Source organism: Pterocles gutturalis, unplaced genomic scaffold (assembly GCF_000699245.1).
Source record: "Pterocles gutturalis isolate BGI_N339 unplaced genomic scaffold, ASM69924v1 scaffold15930, whole genome shotgun sequence".
NCBI lineage: Eukaryota > Metazoa > Chordata > Aves > Pterocliformes > Pteroclidae > Pterocles > Pterocles gutturalis.
The window spans coordinates 41975-63032 of NW_010146140.1; the positions used below are offsets into that span (position 1 = coordinate 41975).

Genomic DNA, 21058 nt, shown 5'->3' on the forward strand with positions numbered 1-21058 from the left:
TGGAGGGCAGTGCGAGCCCAGTCACTATTGCTAATCGCTTGGGAAAACTCAGGAAGTTACTGGAGTGTGCTGGAACTGGCGCGCACTCACAGGTGCCATCTCATCTGTCCACTCCCCATGACCAGGTTGGAATCGCTTCACTGTTTCCATATCATCTATCACCCGGACAACATCACCAACCCAAAAGGTGTTGAGCTACAAGAAAAAGAAAGTCATAAGCTTTTGGGGGATGAAGCCAGGGGAAAAAAAAAAAAAAAAAAAAAGCAGTCAGCCCCTCCACCCCCACCCTCAGAAAACCCAACCCAACAAGAAGCCCCTTGAATCCAAGCACAAGACATTACAAAACATATGTACAGCTACCAAGAGATCTGTAATCACTGCACTGCAAAATAAAAGGCTTTTAAAAAAAAAGCCCAGTCCAAGGGCTGGGGTATTTCTGTTTTAAGCCAAGTGCACATTTAAGCAGGGAAATAATTTGAGACAGAACAATTTTCTTCTTTTCCTTCAAACCATTTATAATTAGTACCAGTATGAAGTACATCTGGAACTTTTCTTGGTCCATCTCCTCACTATACCTGAATTGGCACGGGAGATTTTAATTCACTTTAATAATGAAGTTAAATCTGTTTGTCATTTAAAACATAAAAAGGAAACCAGAGTTTATCTGCACTGGTAATTTGCCAGATGCTCCCCCTGCTCACTGAGCTCAGAAGGGAGACCTGTCAAAACACACTTTTCAAAGCAGACTAATTCTGCACAGAACAGCCTGATGCTGCATTTTCCCTCGGTATTGGAGGTTTTTTTTGCATTGGGACCTCGTTCAGGTCTTTCAGAATTTTGTAGTCTCCCAGCAGCTCCTTCTGTACCTATTAGTCCTGTTTCTAATCATCCACATCTCAAGACCTGAAACCTCTGGGGAAGGCCAGAGCTCTGAGCTTTAGAAATGCAGACACAAAATTAGAAGAGCTGGATTAAAGACTCAGGTCATCCAGACAAATCAGAGAGAAGCGAGACAAAGAAAGATGCAAAAAGGAGAACAACATGAAGACACAAAAACAAGGAAGAAAACAAAATGAAATGGAAATGATGCGGAAGAAGGTTCATCACAGATGAAAGGTAGCTGCAGAAGGAGGAACTACTGTAGGTCTAGTGTCAGCACTCTTATCAAAGAAGCTAAAATTAAGAAATGGAATTTAATTTAAGAACTTAGAACATTTGAAATTGTAAAGGTTCATACAACCAGACAGCCTAGTAGCCCAGCTCCCACTGTCTGCAACCATCTGTCTTAGCTCTGATGGCTTGCAGGAAATTCTGCCTAGAACTACTGGTTTTACAAGAGCAGTGTATTTCTTCGGCACTTGCTTGAGACACACTGTGTCCTAACTCCGCAGGCTAAACTGACAGCTATTCCTCGCAGCATTTCTAGTTGTGGCCAAGCTCACCTATCAGCACCTACCTTAGTCAGGGCTCCAGGATGGAAAGTCCAGCGGGTTTCACTGTTGAACTGGACCCTCACGTCCCCTCTGTCCGTGATTCTGTGCACAGTCCCTGTCTGGCCAATGAACTTTTGATAGGGGGGAAAAAAAAAGTAGGGGAAAGCCCCTAAATAAATCACATTGCTTAATAGTGGGGAAAGCAGGTATCCAAGGCATAGATGGCTAAATTACCCACCGTTTCCAATTCACAGACTAACAGTTCTCCCAAACCTGCTTTAAATGAGATAGTGTTGTCTGCACAGTACAAAAGAAGCCAAACAGGGGATGGATCCAGAACTCCAAGGAAAAGATCCATGGCTCATTTGAAAACAAACCAGCCATCACGTTTTTGCACTGGCTTCCAAAACTTTTGAACAACTCTTTTGACCCATCGTAGACTCTTAAAAATCATGCAGGGCTGCACAAGGCAATTCCCATACAACACAGATTTATCTGAGCCTAAAAATAAATCCGATTCCACTGTTCTACCACTAAATAATCTGTATTTGTGATTCAGTCAACACAATAGAATTACAGAAGATAACGTTACACAAAGACGTTCTGGTAACTTCCTAGACAATGCCCACTTCAGTAGCCTGACATAGCGACTGATATGTTACCGAGAGAGCAGGAGCCAGCAGAAGCATACCTCAGCCATTTTAGGATTCCAGCCGCCATGGCCCTCCTGCATCTCCCGCAAGATGTCAATGTCCAGCAGGCATTTCACTTTGTCCCCGTGCTGGAACGGATGCCTGTCCGTGCTTTCTTTCCTCTGCAGTTCCGCTGGTTTTCCTAAAGGGAAGGATGACACCATGCACATACATGCAGGATGCAATAAGACGCTTTGTGTCTCATTTGGCTTTGTAACAAGGGTTGCAAATTAACATAGGCTTAATTAGTGCAGAACGGTGTAAAATGCTTTTTCTATCATGGAGTATGCCCTGCTCTACGCAGAGAGATCAGAGGATTTAGCTCTCCCTGGATATTGATACGGGTTAAACGCGAGGTAGTTCTAACAAGACACAATTTTGTCCCTTTCCCAGAGGGAAATGCCACTGAATGATGCCTCTCATCTCATGTTAGGCATCAGTAGCTGCTCTTAGCAATTCAGTCACCCACAACTGTTTTTCAGCAGACACACCTACACAATACTCAAAATAAGTTCTCTTCCACAGGCAGCCACATCGCTTGTTTCGTGGTGTGATTTACCCTCCTAGCCCTCTTGTGGAGAGAGAGGCTGTACCCCGGGCAATAAGCTGCCCATCCAACCCTTCCCTTCCCTCATGATCTTGCCAAGCTGCCCAAGGAGAGAAAAGAATGAGAAAGACCTGATTCTCCTGCTACAAACTCAAAACCAGACTGCTCAGTTTTCCTTCAGGGGAGCAAAAGGGGGCGCCCCTGCACCTCATTTAAAAAAATACAACTAAATTACACCTTAGTAGAAAATGCTGCAAGTCCAAAACCACAAGTAATTTCCTTGGTTTCATCAGAGTTAAGAGTAAAGGTGGATTGCAGCAAGCTGCCAATACAGACATCAGCTTTTTCCACACAGCCTACTTTTTAAAAATGGTACACATTATGTGGGAACACCATAAAAGCACCTGCTGATTTTCTGTCTTCCAAGCAAAATGGCTTTAGTGTCAGGAAATGGCAGTGGGAATCAGAATTTCTCAACAGAAGACTTGTCTTTACGCACCTAATTTTGGGAGATGCTCTTTGTAGTAAAACCCACCAGAAGCCTCCACAGTACACTTCAGGTCCACTTTTCCCTTGTGTCCAACCCTGTAGACGTTCGTGGTACCATCAGCCCACGTGACGCTGGCCACACTGCGGCCGGTCTCTACGTCCCAGCCACGGATGTCAACCACACGTCCCGTTTTACCTTCACCACCTGATGGAAAAAGAGGAGAAAAAAGGGTTCAGCTTGTATTTTCACCAAGACCAATTGCACAGAAATTCACTTGACACTGATGTTTACCGAGATATAAATTAATTACATTTTTATCTTAACTAAGGAAAAAACTTGTCAGTTCTCCAACTATTCACTGACAGCATGCTGCTGCCTGAAGCAGTGCCCTCCAGTCAAGCGTTCTTCGTGGACGTGAAAGAAGGAAATCACACAAAAAAGAAATTATTCAGCAGCTCATACACCTTGCTCACAGCCTGCATGATTCACCTTCAGCTGCAGAAATCTCAGTCACCTTTTCAATTAGGGAAATTAAACCATGAGACAACTCAGTGTGACCAGCTGGGAGAGAACCTCCACATTAAACTCACAGAAAGCCAGACAGCCGTTTACTTTGGAATACAAATACGGAAAAGCTGAATTCTGTGGAGAAGCAGCAATTCCTCCTCGGGGACAGAAACACTGCCTAGCCAGGCAATGCAGTGTCCTGGCACCACACTGTGGCAAGATAAAAACACAGCAGCACTGTAAAATCCACCCAAGATCTTTAATCTCTCCCCAGTACCAGTCGGGGGGGTAGGAACATCAGGTAAAGTTTGTTCTGGTAGCTCTCTTCAGCTGCTCGAGCAAGGAGGAGTTCCACTGAAACAACCCAGAACTGGACGATGCACACTGAAGCCGGTTACCAGATCGGCTCTCCAGATATCCACCCAGATGAATATCACCCAGGAAAATAAAATTTAAGTTACCAGAAGCATTTCTGTGATGTAACCTTCACCACTATGCCTAAAAAAGCCTTCCAGCCCCTAGCAATAGGGTGGCTAACAGTAATTTTTATCTTCCTTTCAGCAGATAGCCACCAACAACTGTCCAGCCCAAAATGAAGAGCGGCTGGCCTTACATTTCCTCTCCCTTGCCTTGTGCCTGGAACTGCTCTCAGGTCACAGTCTTTGTAAGCGACACAAGTCTCAGACATGCAAATGTTGATCTGATGTCAAAAGGGTGGATAAGCTGTACTGAGCATAAGCTGCTTTTGCTCTCAGAGCCTGCAAGGATCCCTGTCCTCCTCTGAACCCAGAGCTGCAATAAATGGTGGAGTCAACACTGGAAACCTTCGTATGGACAACTTAATTAGTAAGGGAAAAAAGAAGCTGTAAACATCCCAGTGTGTACAAGGCTGGGGAATAGAAACAGACAGGAAAGTTTCCTTAACCCTGTAGCACTACACAGAAACTGGTACCAGGGAACTAGACACAGTCATCGTATCCCAAGAGCAGCTTTACAAAAGGCATTTTTGCCCCTTTGCCTTGTCAGCCTAAAGTTACAATTCATACAGAAAGCAGAAACCATTCTCCAGCAACCACAGCAAACAGTTCTTCATTAATGCTCCCTATGAAACACTCCTTACAGATCACTTCCCTTCACTGTTCTTAAAAGTGTCCAAATAAGGATATTTCAAAGAGCTCCAAAGGAAAAAGGAGTTCTGTACACTGACAAACCTTATTCCCACTGGGAATGGAAGCTTTTTCAGGAAAAGATGGTTCTTTGTTTTCTTGTAGAAGCTACTGCTCAGTACATGCATTTTCAACTAGCAATTTGTTAAAAAGAAAAGAAAACAAACAAACAAAAAAGGTGTTTTACAGGACATCGCAAAAGCAGCTTACCATCCTGGTTACCCCACTCCCAGTCAGGGCCACGGACCACTTTAGCCCCCTGGAAAGTCCCTTTTAACGTGATGCGAGTCAAATTCTGTCGAGGACTCACTAGGACTCTGGAAAATACAAAATAAGAGGAAACAAATTAATTTATTGTTACTATTCACATTTTATAAAGCTCTTTTCCAACCAAGGTCTGTCTATGAGGACTGAGCAGACCACACTTACACACAGAAAAACATGGCTTGAGTTCTGAAGAGCATGTAAGAAGTGAGAGAAAACGATGAAATAGCTGAACGGGGTCTTTGATCCTAAAAACTTGTCCTAAACATCAGAGCAGGAGAGCACGTTAGTTTTCATTGCCAGCTGTGCCACTTACAATCCACACGCCTCCCAAAGGAGAACACCCAAGGTCAATGAATGTAAGTCTCGCACAATTAAAACATATCTTTAAAACAGAGCCTCTGAGAAGGGGGGGGAAAGAGAAAAGTAATGAGAAAGTAACTTCTCCAGAAAGTCTGACATCACTTCAGACAGAGAGCAAAACCAACTCTCAGCTGCCCTTGTATCCCAGACTAAAGTCCAAGGCCACGCTTACGGACACGACTAGGGTGTACCCTGCATGAAGCATTACCAGCTCAGGCCATCTCCCAGCTCAAAGTCATACGGAGTTCGGCACATTCCACACCCTAAGCTGCAGCCTGCACAGCCTGGTTCACTCGCTGGAAAGCAGAGCAGATTAGATCAGCAGCGAGTGTCGCGGCTAGACTGTTTCCAGGATTGCACAGACCTTCCTATCTGCCCTGCAATCCCTATCACAGGCATACAACACTGGTCCATCTTAAGAAAAAAGAAAAAGAATACCTACGTGATAGTAAACAGGGGGTCTGACGTCCTGTTAAAGCAGCTTCCAATTCCCATCATGTCCCAGCAGCTTCTCTGCTGGTTCTGAGAGTGCTGTTCCTAGCCTCTGCTCCCTAGCAGAACGCTTGCTCATGAGATTCCGAGACACTAAAGTCCTTACGGACCCGTTTGTGTTGCTCACCCAGGGTACAATCCACTTTTCTAAGTGACTGCAAAGGTGCCACAGCCCATACCCGTGACTGTGCACCTCCTCTTGACCGGCTCTTAGCAAATCCCAGACCAGACAGAGCAAACCGGAGTTCAGCAGCTGTTCACAGGGGAAGGGGAAGGCAAGCCTACGGGGCGCAGGACTGACCTCAGAATGCTGTATTTATTTTCCACCTAATACCTAGAGAGAGAAGGTGGAGACTCAGCAGGATAAAAAGCTTATGCTTGAACTTACTGTTCACTTATCCATCAAAAGCCGAAGTCTTTTACCTTTCTTAACTTGTTAACAGATCCCCACCTTTGCTTTGCAACCTACCGTGTTTAAGAAGAGGGAGAGATAATTTATACACGTTCTTCTCGTTGTTGAACATTTATTATCCAGCCTGTAGCTCAACAGGAGGAAGGTGAAGAGCGTTTTCTGGATGGTTAAGGTTTTGTCTGTTTTAGACACCATCAAGGCTGGCAGTTATGAAAGAGAAGGTAAGGAAAGAGGGCCAGCAAAAAGCTCAGCTAAAAAGAAATGCCGACCAGCATTCAATATTGCACTGCGTTACGCACTACAGACTGGCTCCAAACACCAGCAAGGATTTGTGTACTACCTCCGAAACAGCTTAACTACAGCACGCTATTTTCACTCTATTTTGTTGCATGTTTTTCTAACAATTTATCAAAAATGCCTATGCCTTAGTCAAGCCCTGACGCCAAGTGATAAAAATACACTTCGTTCCTCCACACCCTGCTGTCACAAGGGAGCGATTTCAATGTAAGGATTCTCAGGGATAGTAAAATAAAGCACCTAGCTAAGCTTAAGCAAGATGCTTAAACAGCAAAACCACCACCATTCATTCTACTCCCGGCATAATTTCCCTTTCTGTATAATCCTATAACAGTCATCATTGCCCATCTCACCAGCTCTCACATTAACCTGTCACTTTCACTGAAATTTGTGTTTTGTGCCCAATAAAAATTCTGACCTTGTCTTGACCCACACTCTGACCAGCAACACTGAAGAATGATGCGAGAACCAGACGCCCCGAGCCAACGCATCTTGGGTGTTAATTTAATTCAACACGTTTTGCTCCAAATACTGGATAACAACCAAAGTGATTAGCGTGTTGCAAAAACACCCCAGGGATAAATGTAATCGCTGCAATATTGCCTTTAATAGCAATTTTAATTGTGACAGCCCAAGTCTGCCTACAAATTCCAAGGATATGAAATTACTACAGTCCAGAAAACACTCGGGAGCACGTACTGCACAGAACGAAGCCACATCTCCTCCAGCACGCTGGGAACCACCCCCCGGGATATTCTGCTTGTGCTCACGTTTCACTGAGGTGCTCACTCGGCCTTCGGCATCACTGAGAGCTGTGCTCCAGACAGACAGAGAAATACCATCATCCCTGACAGAGAGAGACTAGAGACCCAAAACAACTGACTGGGAGAAGTTTAAACAGATTGGTTTTCATTTGCAGCGGTGATCCGAGGCCCTGCAGAAGTTGGAGCCCCTTCGTCCAGGCATGAACAGATCTTGCAGGACAGCCTTCTCCACTGCAGGAAATTCTTACCCAAAGGAAACAAGCACGATGCACAGGACTGGGAAGCAGAAAGGATGCTTCCCCTGCAATGCAGCAGACCGTAAATATTGTGTTAATGTCTTCAGAAAGGCACAGCTGTAAACTAGAATCTGAGCTCACGGTGGGTACAAACCCACACTCCTTCTAGGGTGTGTAAAGATCCACACAGGCTACCTCAGGAAAAGCCAGCACAAAGATCCTACAGGAACTGCAGGTGAAACCAGCCTCGGTGATGCAGGGAACTCCAGACTCTCTAATCCTCCCCAGCAAAGCTTCTACTGAAGCACTTCCAGCAAAGGATAAAGGAAGGAAATTCTGACAGATGGCAGGCGGATGCTGATTGCTCAGGCACCAACCAGACTAAGACAAGGTTGTTAGTAAGGGAGGGATCAGGATCACAGAAACCTATTTCAGGAACTGTCTTTACCGAGAATTTCCATTGTCAATCCTATCCTTCCTCGCATCCTTCACCAAACCAGCTGTGTGTTTATAGCTCAGACCCAGGGTCTGGGCTGGGCTAACTGCTTGCTGCTGCTTTCTTCAACTAACCTCCAAAGCTGACTCATATCAGACTCGGTTTTGGAAAGCCATGGTGGGCAAGACTTCAGAGTGAGGCTAAATGCGAACGAAAACATGTGTGTGCACCTAAGACTCAACACGGTACTGCAGAGAGGAGGTGCTCTCAGCTGTGCTCTCAGAGGTGTCTATACACAGCCTTCAAAGGCAGAATGCTGTCCTGAGAACGATACAGAAGCACTGGGGAGCACAGGAAGTGTCGTGTTATCCTCCTTTAAACATGACTACTAGTTCAAAACACAGGCTAAGGATGAAGATTTCTCTTGCTTACAGCTTTGATAATGTAATTCCAGAAAAGATAAAACACATCACTGAAAACGCCCTAGGGTTCTGCAGTGGTTTTTGAAGGAGGCACAGTTAGGTAGTTTATTTGGTAAATCATGTGGTTTTGTTGTTTGTTTGGTTTTTTTAGTAAAATTATACTCATTCATTAATAGAATTAATCAATAAATTAATATTAATAATTTCATTAATACTTAATAAGCATTTTTAAAAGTTAGGAAACAAACATCATTACACAAGAGAGCCTTGATTCGAACGTTACTCACCAAAGTTTCTTAGTCCAGCAGCTTAAACGGACCTTGCAGAAACAACACATGTTGAATAAACCCGCATCCCCTACATCGCCTGTAATCAAAGGCCCAGCAGTTGTCACTCCGCTGCTGTTCTAGTTCAGGATTACAGTCTAAGCAGTCACAGATGGAAAGTTGGATTATTAAAGCTGCCTTGGCTGGGTCCGCGTTGCACATGCACCCCTAAATGACAGCATGCACTTGTTCTTGTAACGTATCTGATTTAGAAATCCAACTGGCACCTAGACTAGACAGAGCTGGTTTAAGAATTCAGGCTGAAAATAACTGCAAACTCTGTTTTGACTACAGTATAGAACACAATGGGAGAAAATATTTGTATTTCTTATGCTTGAGTACACACAACAGTTCCCCGTGTCCTTTGCTGGCTCCTCCAACTCCACTGTCCTCCAGAAAAACACAGGACTTGTGAAAAATTGTTAAGGATGTGATTTATTGGTGAGTGAAGTCTAGAAAACAGCCCCAGTAAAACACACCACATCCCCTACCGAAATTCAACTTAGCACCATCCCTGAGAAGGTGATGCATGAGAAATGCCACTGCTGCTTTTGCACTAGGATATAATATTAATATTTTGTATAAAAGGAAGATTATCTCAGCCTTGATTATTTGCAGAACTCCCCAGAGTGTGCCTATTCTAGCCCTAACACAAACCTGATGAGTCGTGCTTTGCTATCCTGCTTACAGACACTGATTTATCTCCCAATTACTAAGCACATATTCAGCAAATGGATACAAGATTGAAAAAAAAAAAAAAAAAAAAAAGCAGTCTTCAGCGAAACTGAGCGGCCCATCCTTTTAAACTAAGGATGAGAGCCTCTCCCAAAACAGCCATAAAATGCAAACCAAGCAAGACCAATAAAAAACACCAGCAATTGGCAGATGTCAAGAAGATATTAATTCAAACGGCAAAAATATAGAAAAAAAAAAATCAGTACTTCCTGCCACCGGAGGTTCAAACTCAGGTCATTCAAGACTTGAACTAGCTTTCAGGTAAAGGTGTCTTCAAAGCCTCTTTAGAAAACCGATCGGAAACCCTCTGCAGTGTCTCCCTGGGCTTAAGGCCTCTTAAACCCCAGGATTAGTGAGCTGCTGCACACAGTTCTGTGCTGGCCTTGCCGACGTTCAGCCGCGCAGGTGCCATGTGGTGGGTCTGGCACTAGCAGCGCAGGTGACAGCCGCTCACTGCACAAGGACATCGCTCTGCGATCTCTGAAATTGTCCTACCGGAGGCCAGGGAAGGACAGGAAACTCCCAGCTTTGGATCCGACAGCGCCGTGACACAGCTTCATTCCACAGTGCTGCCTTTGATCTCACTGATGGTAATCCAAGGACTACAATCACGATACATTCAACATTATGGGATGCTGTCAAATGTGGTGGACTGTCTCTCCATCCGCTCCCCTGAGTAATTAACACTCCAGTGGGCTCATCACAGCACTCTGCCTGGATCCTGCAAGCAACACTTCTCTGTGCTTGAGGCTCATTGTGAAGAAGCAGAAGATACTCACTCCCTGCCAGAGAAAGAGGAGCGAATCTTCATCTCTAAAGGAGCCTCATCATGCGTTTCACAGCCATTCAAACCACAGCAGGTAGCAACAAAACCTCAAGAAAACCCAAATCGACACAGCTTTTAAGTACACAGCTTTTTTGGGGCCTTGGAGAACTGCCAAAGGTTTTCTTTTCTATTTTACTAAGAAGGAAAATTGAGATGAGTGATCTAAGCGATAGTCCTAGTGAGTCATAAGCATGCAATTTTCCTTCTTCAAAAAGGATGCTGCACTGCCTCAGGCAATGAGTCTTTGCAGCTCAGACCTCAGTTATTCCAAAGAAATCCTCTCTGGGGCATTGTTCAAAGGTGATCTCCCTCCCTGCCCCTCATGTCACCTATTTTTCACATTCCATTCTTAATGCAGAACAATCTACGGGACAATAGACCAACAAATCATAGGATTACATCTGCATTAAAGCAAAAGTGTTCCTACTTCCTCCTGCTCCTGCACTGCAAGATATCTCTGAGTAAAATGGTTTCAGTTTGCCAGCTCCCTGTAGGAAAGCTCTTGCATAAAGCACGTATGCATTGCAGCTCCAGGACAGTATCCTACCATCCAGCTCTGTCAAATGACAGAAACAAAAAGCTTTTCTGACAGTCTGTTTTCTCCAAAAGCTTAGAGCCTTCCAAGAATCACAACATGTACCTTTCATTCATCTTTAAATTGCAGCTTTCCACCACTGGAAGCTTCTTTACTGCGGATTCCCAATTTCTCTCCATCTCTCAGCACAGCTACATTCAATACCTGCCACGGAGGAACAGCAGGAGAGATCTTGTATCATCCATTTGCAACTACTGCTGCTTCTTCCTTTATCAATCTTTGAGGCCCCCAGAAACCATTGCCACATCCGACAGGATCATGCTGTGTCCCTGTGTCACATACAACCCCCCCCCTCCCATTTTTCTTTTTTTATTAGCTGCCTAGAAAGATCATTGCTCCTGCTAACACACAGTAAATCAGAATACTGCTACTTCAACAAAAGCCCGGGTATCACAGACTGTGACCTATGTCTAGACTTCTTTTTATCAGCTCAAACAAAAGTTAATTTACAACACATCTTCCCTACCTACTGAACAAACCACACTCGCAGAAAAAAGCAAATGAGTTTAAGAATAAAACAAAATAAAACAAAAAGCCCAGGAGGAGGTGAGCACCACTGGACATCAAGTTCTGCTCTAGAGGACATCTGCCTCCAAAGAGCCCTCCTGCGCTGCGGGGACATTCCCGAGCGCTGCTGCAGTGTTTTGTGAAAGTCAAACAACTCGCACAGGACAGTACCAGGTCTGGCAAGTTTACCAGCCGTCTTCCAAGCTCTCCTCTCACACCGGCAGCTGGCACGCTCCTGCCTGATTCAAACAGCGCCTGCACACGGGTCAGGTACAAGCCTTGAAAGGAAAATTGTTCCACTGACATCTTTCACCATTCAGATTGCTCAGAAAAGGAAACAAGGTCTGCAGAGGATAAGAGTCCTGGGGAGAAATCGCCTAGCCATCTGCCTTTTGATAAACGCGATCATTTTGGGGTGATCCCGATGAAGCTCAGGAAAGGCAACAGAGCTGGCCTGCTGCCCAGGAGAATGCAGCACGGTGCAGCACCCTGGAGAACCCATGCAAAGGACAGAAAATTCGGACAGCTCTGCAACACTGCAGCCTCTTACAGTAATTGTTGCCTACTTCTTTTTCTTTAAATGTGAGGAAGATTATGTACCTTAGCAGAGCATACCCAGAGCTCAAATAAAAGACACACGCAGGTACCTCTGAGTAACTACTTGGAGCAAACAGTAATATTTATAGAAAGGGAAAGAAAAAAAATGTCTATTTTTATATATACATATCTTTATATATATGAAATCACAAAGCTCATTTCCCAATAGGATCTGGCTGGCTTGTCATATTAACACAAGCTGAAGAAACATCCTAATCTGGTGGATAAACACAAGCCTCAAATCTCCGAGGGAACATCTCTGGACAGCACCATCTATCCCCTTTGCTAGCACTGAGAATTCTGCCTCAGCCACACTATGGGAGTCAACTCCAGAAAGAGGCTCCCATATGGGAAGAAAACCAGCTGCAAATAAACCACCACCGTCTTCAGCAAAGGAATTACACTCGTCATTCCACAGACAGATGCAATACACAGCAATATTTTCAAGGGGAGAAAAAAAACCCAACACAATGACAGAGACAAGAGCTGATTTGCTATTATTTTTCCTAAAGGCAAGTGGCTACAAGATTCATCTTCATGCCCACCTTAGGAGGTACAAATAAAACTACTGTTGAGACCATTTTTTGGTTCTTCCGCAGGGCAGGAGAACAGACCTCCATGTTTTGGCACATCATGAATGTGCCACACATAAAATTATGGGGACTGTTCCACAGGCATCAGTGCAGCAGTCACTTCCAATAACATTAACGTGCAGAGTACAGAGTAAATGAGAAGGTATTGTTCTTCAGTGAACAGCACAGACCCCTGAGAAGAAACCAACCATTTGGGAGTGCAAGATTCCCACCAGCCTTCCTGTGGCCACTCGGTTATCCGAGAACAGCAAACAGCAAAGCATGTCTAAGAAATGATTTAATTGGGGGGGGGAAAAAAATAAAAAGCAGAGCAGGCAAACATTTTGAATTTTCACCTTAATCTAATTTTTCAGGAAACAATTCTGCCAATTTCTGTTTGCTGTTTCAAGAAGCTCCATAGATGTGCCAGATCCAGTCTTACACTATTCTATAGACCAGTGGTCCCCAAACTTTTTTGATCGTGCAACACTCTCAGTAAAAAAAATTTGAACACCCCCAATATATCTACATTTATTTCTTTATAAATTATACAGGCACGTACTACTGAAGCTCTATTATTTTATTCTTGCACCTCAACAGATCATCTTGCACACCCCATTCTGGAGACCACCGCCACAGAACAGTGACCTGTAAATCTCAACGCGGTAACTGGACTTCCCCTGCGGCACCACTTACGGTTGCGAGTGTGCGGTCTCGTAGCGCTCGAAGGAGTGAGACAGATCGTGCTTGTTGTTCATGTAACACTGCGTGCACAAGTCGTAGTCAAAACACATTTTGCACTTCCACCGCATTCCCCGTATGCCATGCTTCTTGCAACAGTCACAGATGATGTTAGGGTGACGGACACCTGGGAGAACACAAGCAAACAAAGATCCACACAAAATCCAGAGAAACCAGGCTGACCAGGCTCTTAGAACTGCATCAGCGTGTTTTTAAGAGAAAAATCATGTACTGCGCATGTATCAAAGATGATGCAGTAATATATATACTTACCTATTTGTGCGTTATCATACAGAAGAAGGTCATAAGCTCCTTGGAATCCAGTCCGATAATTGGTTCTGTTGCCTTGATCCCACTGCACGACCACAGTCTTATCTGGAGTGGTTGGGCTGCCAGTCCGACCAATCTCAACCACAGTCCCAACGTTCCCTTCACCACTGTCCTGGTTGCCCCACTTCCAGTCCACTCCACGAACGACCCGCATCCCAACCTGCATGCTGGCATAGGGGTCCACGTCCATCGATCTGCACAGCAACCCCTAAAACTCTTCCACGTAAGGGCTCTTGGAGACAGGCAGTATCATCAGTGACACGTTCAGCATCGTCAGCAGCATGTTCAGCACACCTAACGAGACAACAGACAATTAAGTGATGCCACTGCGCACATCACAGCAATAACTTCCATAGCAAGACGCGTGGAAGCCGTTTCAGCTCGTACCCTTGGTACACAAACCCATGCTGAACTGGTAGGGCCAGGAGGTTAAATTAAAAGAGCTGAAAGCCCAACCTGAAGTACTTACCCCACTCTGCTGTAAACACCATCGTAAGACATTCTGTGCAAAGCGATATTACTGAGGAACATCCTGACTACCTTCTGTTTAGCTTAAATCTTAATTACAGTCCAGCTGGTGCTTTAAAAATGACAGCTGCCTTTAGCAACAAACTGGAAGCCCCTTTTCTTCATAGTATGATGCGTAAATTTAACCTCGAACCCATTAAAAAAAAAAAGATAATTTAACATAAATGCAAATAAATGTCCCCCAGAACAACCCGGCTACAGAAGAGGCCTGACCCGCTGAGTAGGTAAATCTGTATTTTATTTAAAACAGGGATTCTCGCAGCTTTAGCACAGATGGGAAGGACACACAAACTAGCCAGATTTGCAAGGCGCCGAAACATCTGCATAATATCCCAAAGACTTATTCCAGAGCACTGGGCAAGAAGTCTTCACAAAACCCCAGTAGCAGCCCCTGATTTCAAATTCAGGAATATGTGCAACAGCTACCAGAGACACAATGGCAACAGAAACAAAAAAACAAAAGCACAGAAAACAGAGTTGAAATAAATGACCAGAAAACACCAGCAGCGTGATTTTCGCGACAGAAAGTCCATACCAGCCTATTTTTGAGGAAGACTCTTCATATGCATCTTACCACATAACACCAGTGTTGAGTTTCACTTGCCCAGAAAGTTAGTTCTGGTTTTGATTTTGGGATACAGGAAGGAAGAAATGCTTGCCTGTTTTCCAAAAGTAACAGCAGTTCTAAAAAAATGCCAATGTCAGGGAAATGTCAATCTTTGCTGCTATTTATCCATGCTAGCTACAGCAGGAAGAGGGAAGGGTTATTGCTCACCTAAAACAAGCACTGCAGATTTTGTGCTGGGATCAGGAAAAACCTGGGACAGCCTTTCCAGCTGTTGCCATGACAATTGGTAAATGAGGTGAACACCACACAGATGCAGTACATCCACAACTTTGAATTAAATCAAACAGACTGTGAAAGCCTGGTTTACCTCTTTACAGGAGTAACAAGACAGAGGAGTGTGCCTGTCAATGTTTAGCACCAAGCTGCTGCTTTAACTTCTGGAAAAATCTACTGTAGCATCCTTTTATCTTTGGGCATCCCTGGGTCTCCCTCTTCCTCTCAAGCTATCCATAATATCCAAAATTTTCTCAAAATTAAAAAAAAAAAGCCAACAGAACACCAAGAGCCAAATTGCACAGATTCCAAAAGTACAGCAACTCCTACCAGCTGCCACGACACCGAGCAGGCTCACATCAGGCTGGCAAGCAGCTGAGGAGCTCATCGGACTGAGCTCAGACAGGGCAATAGGAGCAGCTCTGCGGCACCTGACGTGGTGTTAACACCACCGCCTACCAATAACGCAACCGAAACCACCCAGGCCTAAAAATAAACCCTTCCCCCAGCCAAACATCCCCTTTTAAGCATATGGAGGAGTAGTTTGATGCAAAATCAAGTTTCCAGCATGCTGAAAGAACCCGATTTCTGTTCAGCTTTAGCATCTCTCTCACTTCGGACTTTTCCTGCCATGCATCCCTGTGACACCCAAACACCAGCCACGCAAGAGCAACATCAAAACCAAACGTCCTTGTGAACTTCATGTCATCCTTCGTTCTAATCACCACTACAAGATGCCTTGGGCAACCCTTTCATTTCGACTTCTTTGTGGAGGTGGATGTAACATTGCCAAGTTTCAAGTGCATCCATGTTTATTGTCTTTATGAAAACAGAAATTATCAAAAAGAAAGAATATCCTCTTTAGAAAGCATTTCAGATCCTAATGGGAGTTGTACAATCCCCTCTTCCTCATCAGAAAGGAATAAAACAGACACTTTATTGCTCCAAGAGGCAGAACTGCTTTTTTAAAATGTTGCTATCAACCAGTCAAACCCTCTGCAGAGAAAACAAACGGAAACATTCAACACCACAAAGGTACAAGAGAAGCACAGTTCGATTATGGCTTTTCCTTAACAGCAGCAACCCCTCCCTGCTTCACTCAACTGGTGGAAAGTGGGAAAAGGAACTGCATGCTTAGAGCAGGAAACAAATACCATCTAATCTGCAGGGGTGATGCACAACATCAGCAAAGAACCATTCAAAATCTTTACAAGACAACTTGCAACTCTCACACAGTCTGAACCTTACCAGAGATCAGCGTTATTTACTCCCTAAGTGGAAATGTTTCACTCATTGAAGGAAATCTCCCCCCTCGATGCTCTCTGGGTAGGTCCACAGAAGGATAGGTACAGCTGCCAGAAATTATTCACAGAGAAAACACCAGTTTCCCATGGGAATTTACAGTAACTGAACAAATAATCCATCCCACGACACAGGCCTATGTCAGAATCTTGACCCAACATTCTGACTTCATCTGCCACGACACAGGAAAGAACAGCAGAGATCAACGTTATTTACTCCCTAAGTGGAAATGCTTCACTCATTGAAGGAAGTCTCCTCCCTTGATGCTCTCTGGGTCATAATTATTCCACAGAAGGATAGGTATAGCTGCCAGGAATGATTCACAGAGAAAACACCAGTTTCCCATGGGAATTTACAGTAACTGAACAAATAATCCATCCCACGACACAGGCCTATGTCAGAATCTTGACCCAACATTCTGACTTCATCTGCCACGACACAGGAAAGAACAGCCCAGGTGCAATCTACGGGTGTCCCTAATTCTTAGGAAATCCCAGTAATACTTCACTGGAAGAAAGGGAAAACACTTCAGCACCTTCAGTACAATTGTTGCAACTTTCTGCCGATATTCGAACGGCACTGTCGGCAGAAGGTGCTCTAGAGGCAACCCAACACCTATCCCGTAAGAGGCAAAAGTTGCTCCCGTACTGGATCCACAGCAAACACAACCCAGCAGTGGTGCAGGCGGACTGACAAAACCAGTGCGTGGAACTTGGTTATCAAGTTATTTGAACAGTTTAGTAAACAGAGGAAGATGCAAGTGATTTTTTTTTTTTAAAGCAGCTTTCTTTTTCCTTTACACATATTTTGCAGTTTGAATTGTTTCCTTGGATGAATTGCTCCACCTCTGAGAGCTCTGCTCATCCCAAGGCTGCTTCCCCAAGTGCTCTGGCAAATGCAATCACACACTTTTTCAGAAGAGCAGCACAAGCTTGCGAAGCTCAGACTTGATATTCCTCTAGAGTTTCTAAATCCTGAACATCCTTTGCAAACTCACACCGAGACGGCTGCAGCAGAACTATTACAGGGTCTTTTCCACAGCAGCTCACTTGAGCCCAGCTTTCCCAACTGTTCATTCATAAGCCCCCAAAGAAGTCATTATTACGCTAAGCATTCTGGAAAATAACATCATCTCCCACCTCTTATTATTTTCATTCTTTTTGACCCTTCCTTCTCCTCAGGTACAGTCTGTTATTTTGGATGTTATATCTCTAATAACTGGAGCTCTGCAGCATCCAACACCCACACCATCTACTTAGTTTCATCTTCTTACTCTTAAGTGATTTTTCAAGTATACAAACCACACAGAAGCTACAAACCCCTAAAACTGACACACCACCACAATCCTTTGACCCAGCCCAGGTGCCTTAGAGCCGGGGAAGCCCTGCTCCCTCCAGGGGCCAGCCCTCACCGCCCAGAGCCCCAAAAACCCCCAGCGAGGGGTCTCCTGCCACCGACCCGTTCCTCCGACACCGCAGGCAGAGCCCTGTCCCCGCACCCCGGCCCCGGTGTTACCTGCGGGTGGAGGCCAGACTCCAACCAGCGGTTCCGTTTCCCGGCAGGGTCCCCTCGGCCCGTTCCTGTCCCTGCGGTCACAGCCGGACACCCGGGGCGGCTCCCAGGCGGAGCCACAGCCGCTGCCTGGCCCCAGAGCCCCATCCAGAGCCCAGGCAGCCACCCAGGGCTGGAACCTGGCCCCAGCAGCCACCTGCACCGGGCTGATAGCCATGAGGAGCCACCTTATCCCTCCAGACAGCACTCAGAGAGTCCCAGCGCTGCTCTGCAGCCAGCTGGAGGTCAGATTCCCCAGAGAACGGCAGCAGCGAGCATCACTGCATTTATGCTTTAAAAGCCATAAAGCCTGCCCAGACATCCACAGCACCAGACCGCGTGCAATCCCCTCACAGTCATGTTCTGCATCCTCCTGGAGACTCGTGTGCATGCTCTGAACGCAAGCGCTGGATCTCTGCCATGAACACTGCACCGGGGTGCACGGGAACAGGGCTGGAAACTGCCCACGGAGGGTGAAATCTTCACCTCAGTGAATCCTGGGTGGTCTGGGCAGGACTCAAGGCTTCCTCCATAATTTTCTGTCCCCAAATGGGAATTTAATAACATCACACACAGGAGAAAACACTCTTGTGCCTGACAAGAGCAGGCAGATCAATGCTTCATGAAACTCAGTATTTGTTTATTCAACACCTATTGTGTTCACACTGCCCCCAGGACACTGGTACAGAGCTACAACCCCATTATTGCACGTGGTATACAATGCCGTGAGTAAGAGAATTAAGCTTTGGCATCCTCAGCACAACTCAGACGGGGGTAAAGCAGCTTATTTTAATTAGAAGAGGATCTAAAGAGTTTTACAGGCTGTCTTCTGAGAGACCATGCGCCCCCAAACAGTGAGCAAGCAGCACAAGAACTACACACAGGCTCAGGTTTATTAAATTAACTTGCAGCAGACTGGCAGTGAGCTTACCTCTTGGCTACCTCTCTAGTCTTTCATTCTCTGTGAAACAGCAAAGGCAGAAGAAGCTACAGCAGCCCAGAAATTAATGTTGATGAGATTCTTCCATTGAAAAGCAACAAAAAAGAGTTGAAAGGATTAGGAGAGCATACCTAACGGAGCCATACCAATCGATAGTCGCAAGTGGTAGTAACCAGATGAAATGAATGCAAACATTTACAGGGATCACTGAGATGGATCCTGCTGGATTAGTGCTCATAAGGACTTAACAAGCAGAACAAAGGTATGCCCAGGACGCTCCAGCTGTGGATTTTATCAGCAAATGAGTGAATTGTGCTTCGGCGTTTGGTGCTCAACTCATCCCTCTCAGGGAAGAGCTGAACACACCAGAGCCACGGCGCTGGGCATGAAGATGCTATTCACTTGACATCAGCAAAATAACTGCAAGCCAACGAGCTCTGCCAAGACAAATGTCACTTGCTTTATCCTTCCTTGACCCCAATGCAGAGCAGACAAACCTCATAAAATGTTTACAAACATCTAGCACAGAGAGCCTGGAGTAGAGCACATCACCAACACTGCTGCACCAGCAGAAATCCCAAACAACTCCACTGCAGCACAAGCAGGTAGAAGGAAGTTCCTTCTCCAGGAGACAGTTCAACAACAGACCACCAAAGGACAGTGGCAGGGGTCCTGCTGGCCTCGGTGTTCATTGCAGTGGAATTCCACACAAAAGCAAAGGTCTGCTGGTCAAATCAGGGGTCAAAAGGATCTGTTCCCAACTAAACCAGGCAGCACAGAGGCACCTGACTCAGTCAGGAGCAGTGTCTTCAACCATTCTGTGTTATTAAGCTGGCAAAGTGGTTCCCAGTCACACCAAGTATTTTATTTTAAGCCCTCACCATATGCACACCCCACATTTTAACTGCCTGCTTCCAAGGGAACTTCAGGGACACAGTGCCATTAAAAAAAAAAATCCTATCAAGCAAGTAAACATTTACATTGATCAACTACCACTACTACAAAGTTTCAAGATGTGCTTTTGTATATCCTCACACAGGACATCAGAGATCCAAACACATGAGGTGCAATGCCTAAATTAAGTCAGCTCCTATCGGCTTAAGAACTTCTGCCGGGGATATGCAGCTGGGTTTCAGCAGCACTGCCTTCTGCACTACTCCCGAGGGCATTCCCCCTACAGAAATAAGGCGTAAGGAACAGGGTTTTCACCCTTTCCTGACACAAGCAGTGTTTTTGTGAAACCAGCACGAGTTGAATAGCTAAATGCCTGGCTGATGCTTATCTACACAACCACATATTGTTCCCTACCTGCAAAACAGAAGCAAATAGTTCTGTATTCTTTAATAATAGACAACAACTAGGATCAAATACCTCCGACCAAGGCTCAAAGCTGCTGAGCTAACTACCAAAGCTAGGGTTCATGCCAATAAGCTCAAATTCTGACTTACCTTTTGCTTTGCCTTCTCCTCAGCAAGCAGTAAGACAGCACAGCAGCAGACACGTGCACATGCTCCCACTAACAGGTTGCAGTGTAATTTCTCTCAAGGATACACACAATTCCCACAAAAATATTGACTATTAAATGAAAGCAGAGCAGAAAAGCAGCAGAACACACCACAAATAATCCTTTTTTTGACTTACCACCACATGAGGAGCACCTTGCAGCTTCTGTCCCCTCGTGCTGCAGGGGTGGGGAGCCGTTAGCCCACACGGCTGCCAGCTGGCCCCAGTGCCCCAGGTGTGCTGCCTCGTGCCACTCCAAACCCAGCCGAGACCCTCCCTGGCTCCCCGCACACCTGAACGCTGTGTACTTCATCACCAGTTTCTAGCAGGGGCCTTGTCTGGAGACTTCTACCTATCCCATGGCATTTTATTATCCCAACTCCACACCAGTTCGACACCCAGCTCTACCACTTCCAAGTCTCTCTCCTTGTCTACTCTCACCTTTGGCTTTGTGTGCAGTCCACTCGCATTGGGCCCAAAGGTCCTCCCATGGCAATACATATTCTAATTCTCCCCCATTGCTCCAGAACCGAGTTTATCACCTACTCCTCAGCTCAGGCAGTCTCTCAGTTTCAACTCACTCCTCCACTACTCAAACAAAACCCTCTCCACCGGAGCAGGTCTCTCTTAAGAGGCATCCTGG

General features: G+C 45.4%; 1 protein-coding gene across 1 annotated transcript in view; it reads right to left on the reverse strand.

The window, feature by feature from the left end:
• Nucleotides 1-14062, reverse strand: part of MIB2 (mindbomb E3 ubiquitin protein ligase 2) — a 25994-nt gene extending 11932 nt beyond the window's left edge. Inside the window, exons 1-7 of the mRNA XM_010085633.1 lie at nucleotides 13694-14062; nucleotides 13376-13547; nucleotides 5046-5152; nucleotides 3172-3366; nucleotides 2125-2267; nucleotides 1457-1564; nucleotides 91-195 (exon numbers count right to left, since the gene is read on the reverse strand). Of these exons, the coding sequence (XP_010083935.1) occupies nucleotides 91-195; nucleotides 1457-1564; nucleotides 2125-2267; nucleotides 3172-3366; nucleotides 5046-5152; nucleotides 13376-13547; nucleotides 13694-13940 (1077 nt within the window). The 5' untranslated portion in view covers nucleotides 13941-14062. The remainder of the gene's footprint in view (nucleotides 1-90; nucleotides 196-1456; nucleotides 1565-2124; nucleotides 2268-3171; nucleotides 3367-5045; nucleotides 5153-13375; nucleotides 13548-13693) is intronic.
• Nucleotides 14063-21058: the final 6996 nt, after the last annotated feature.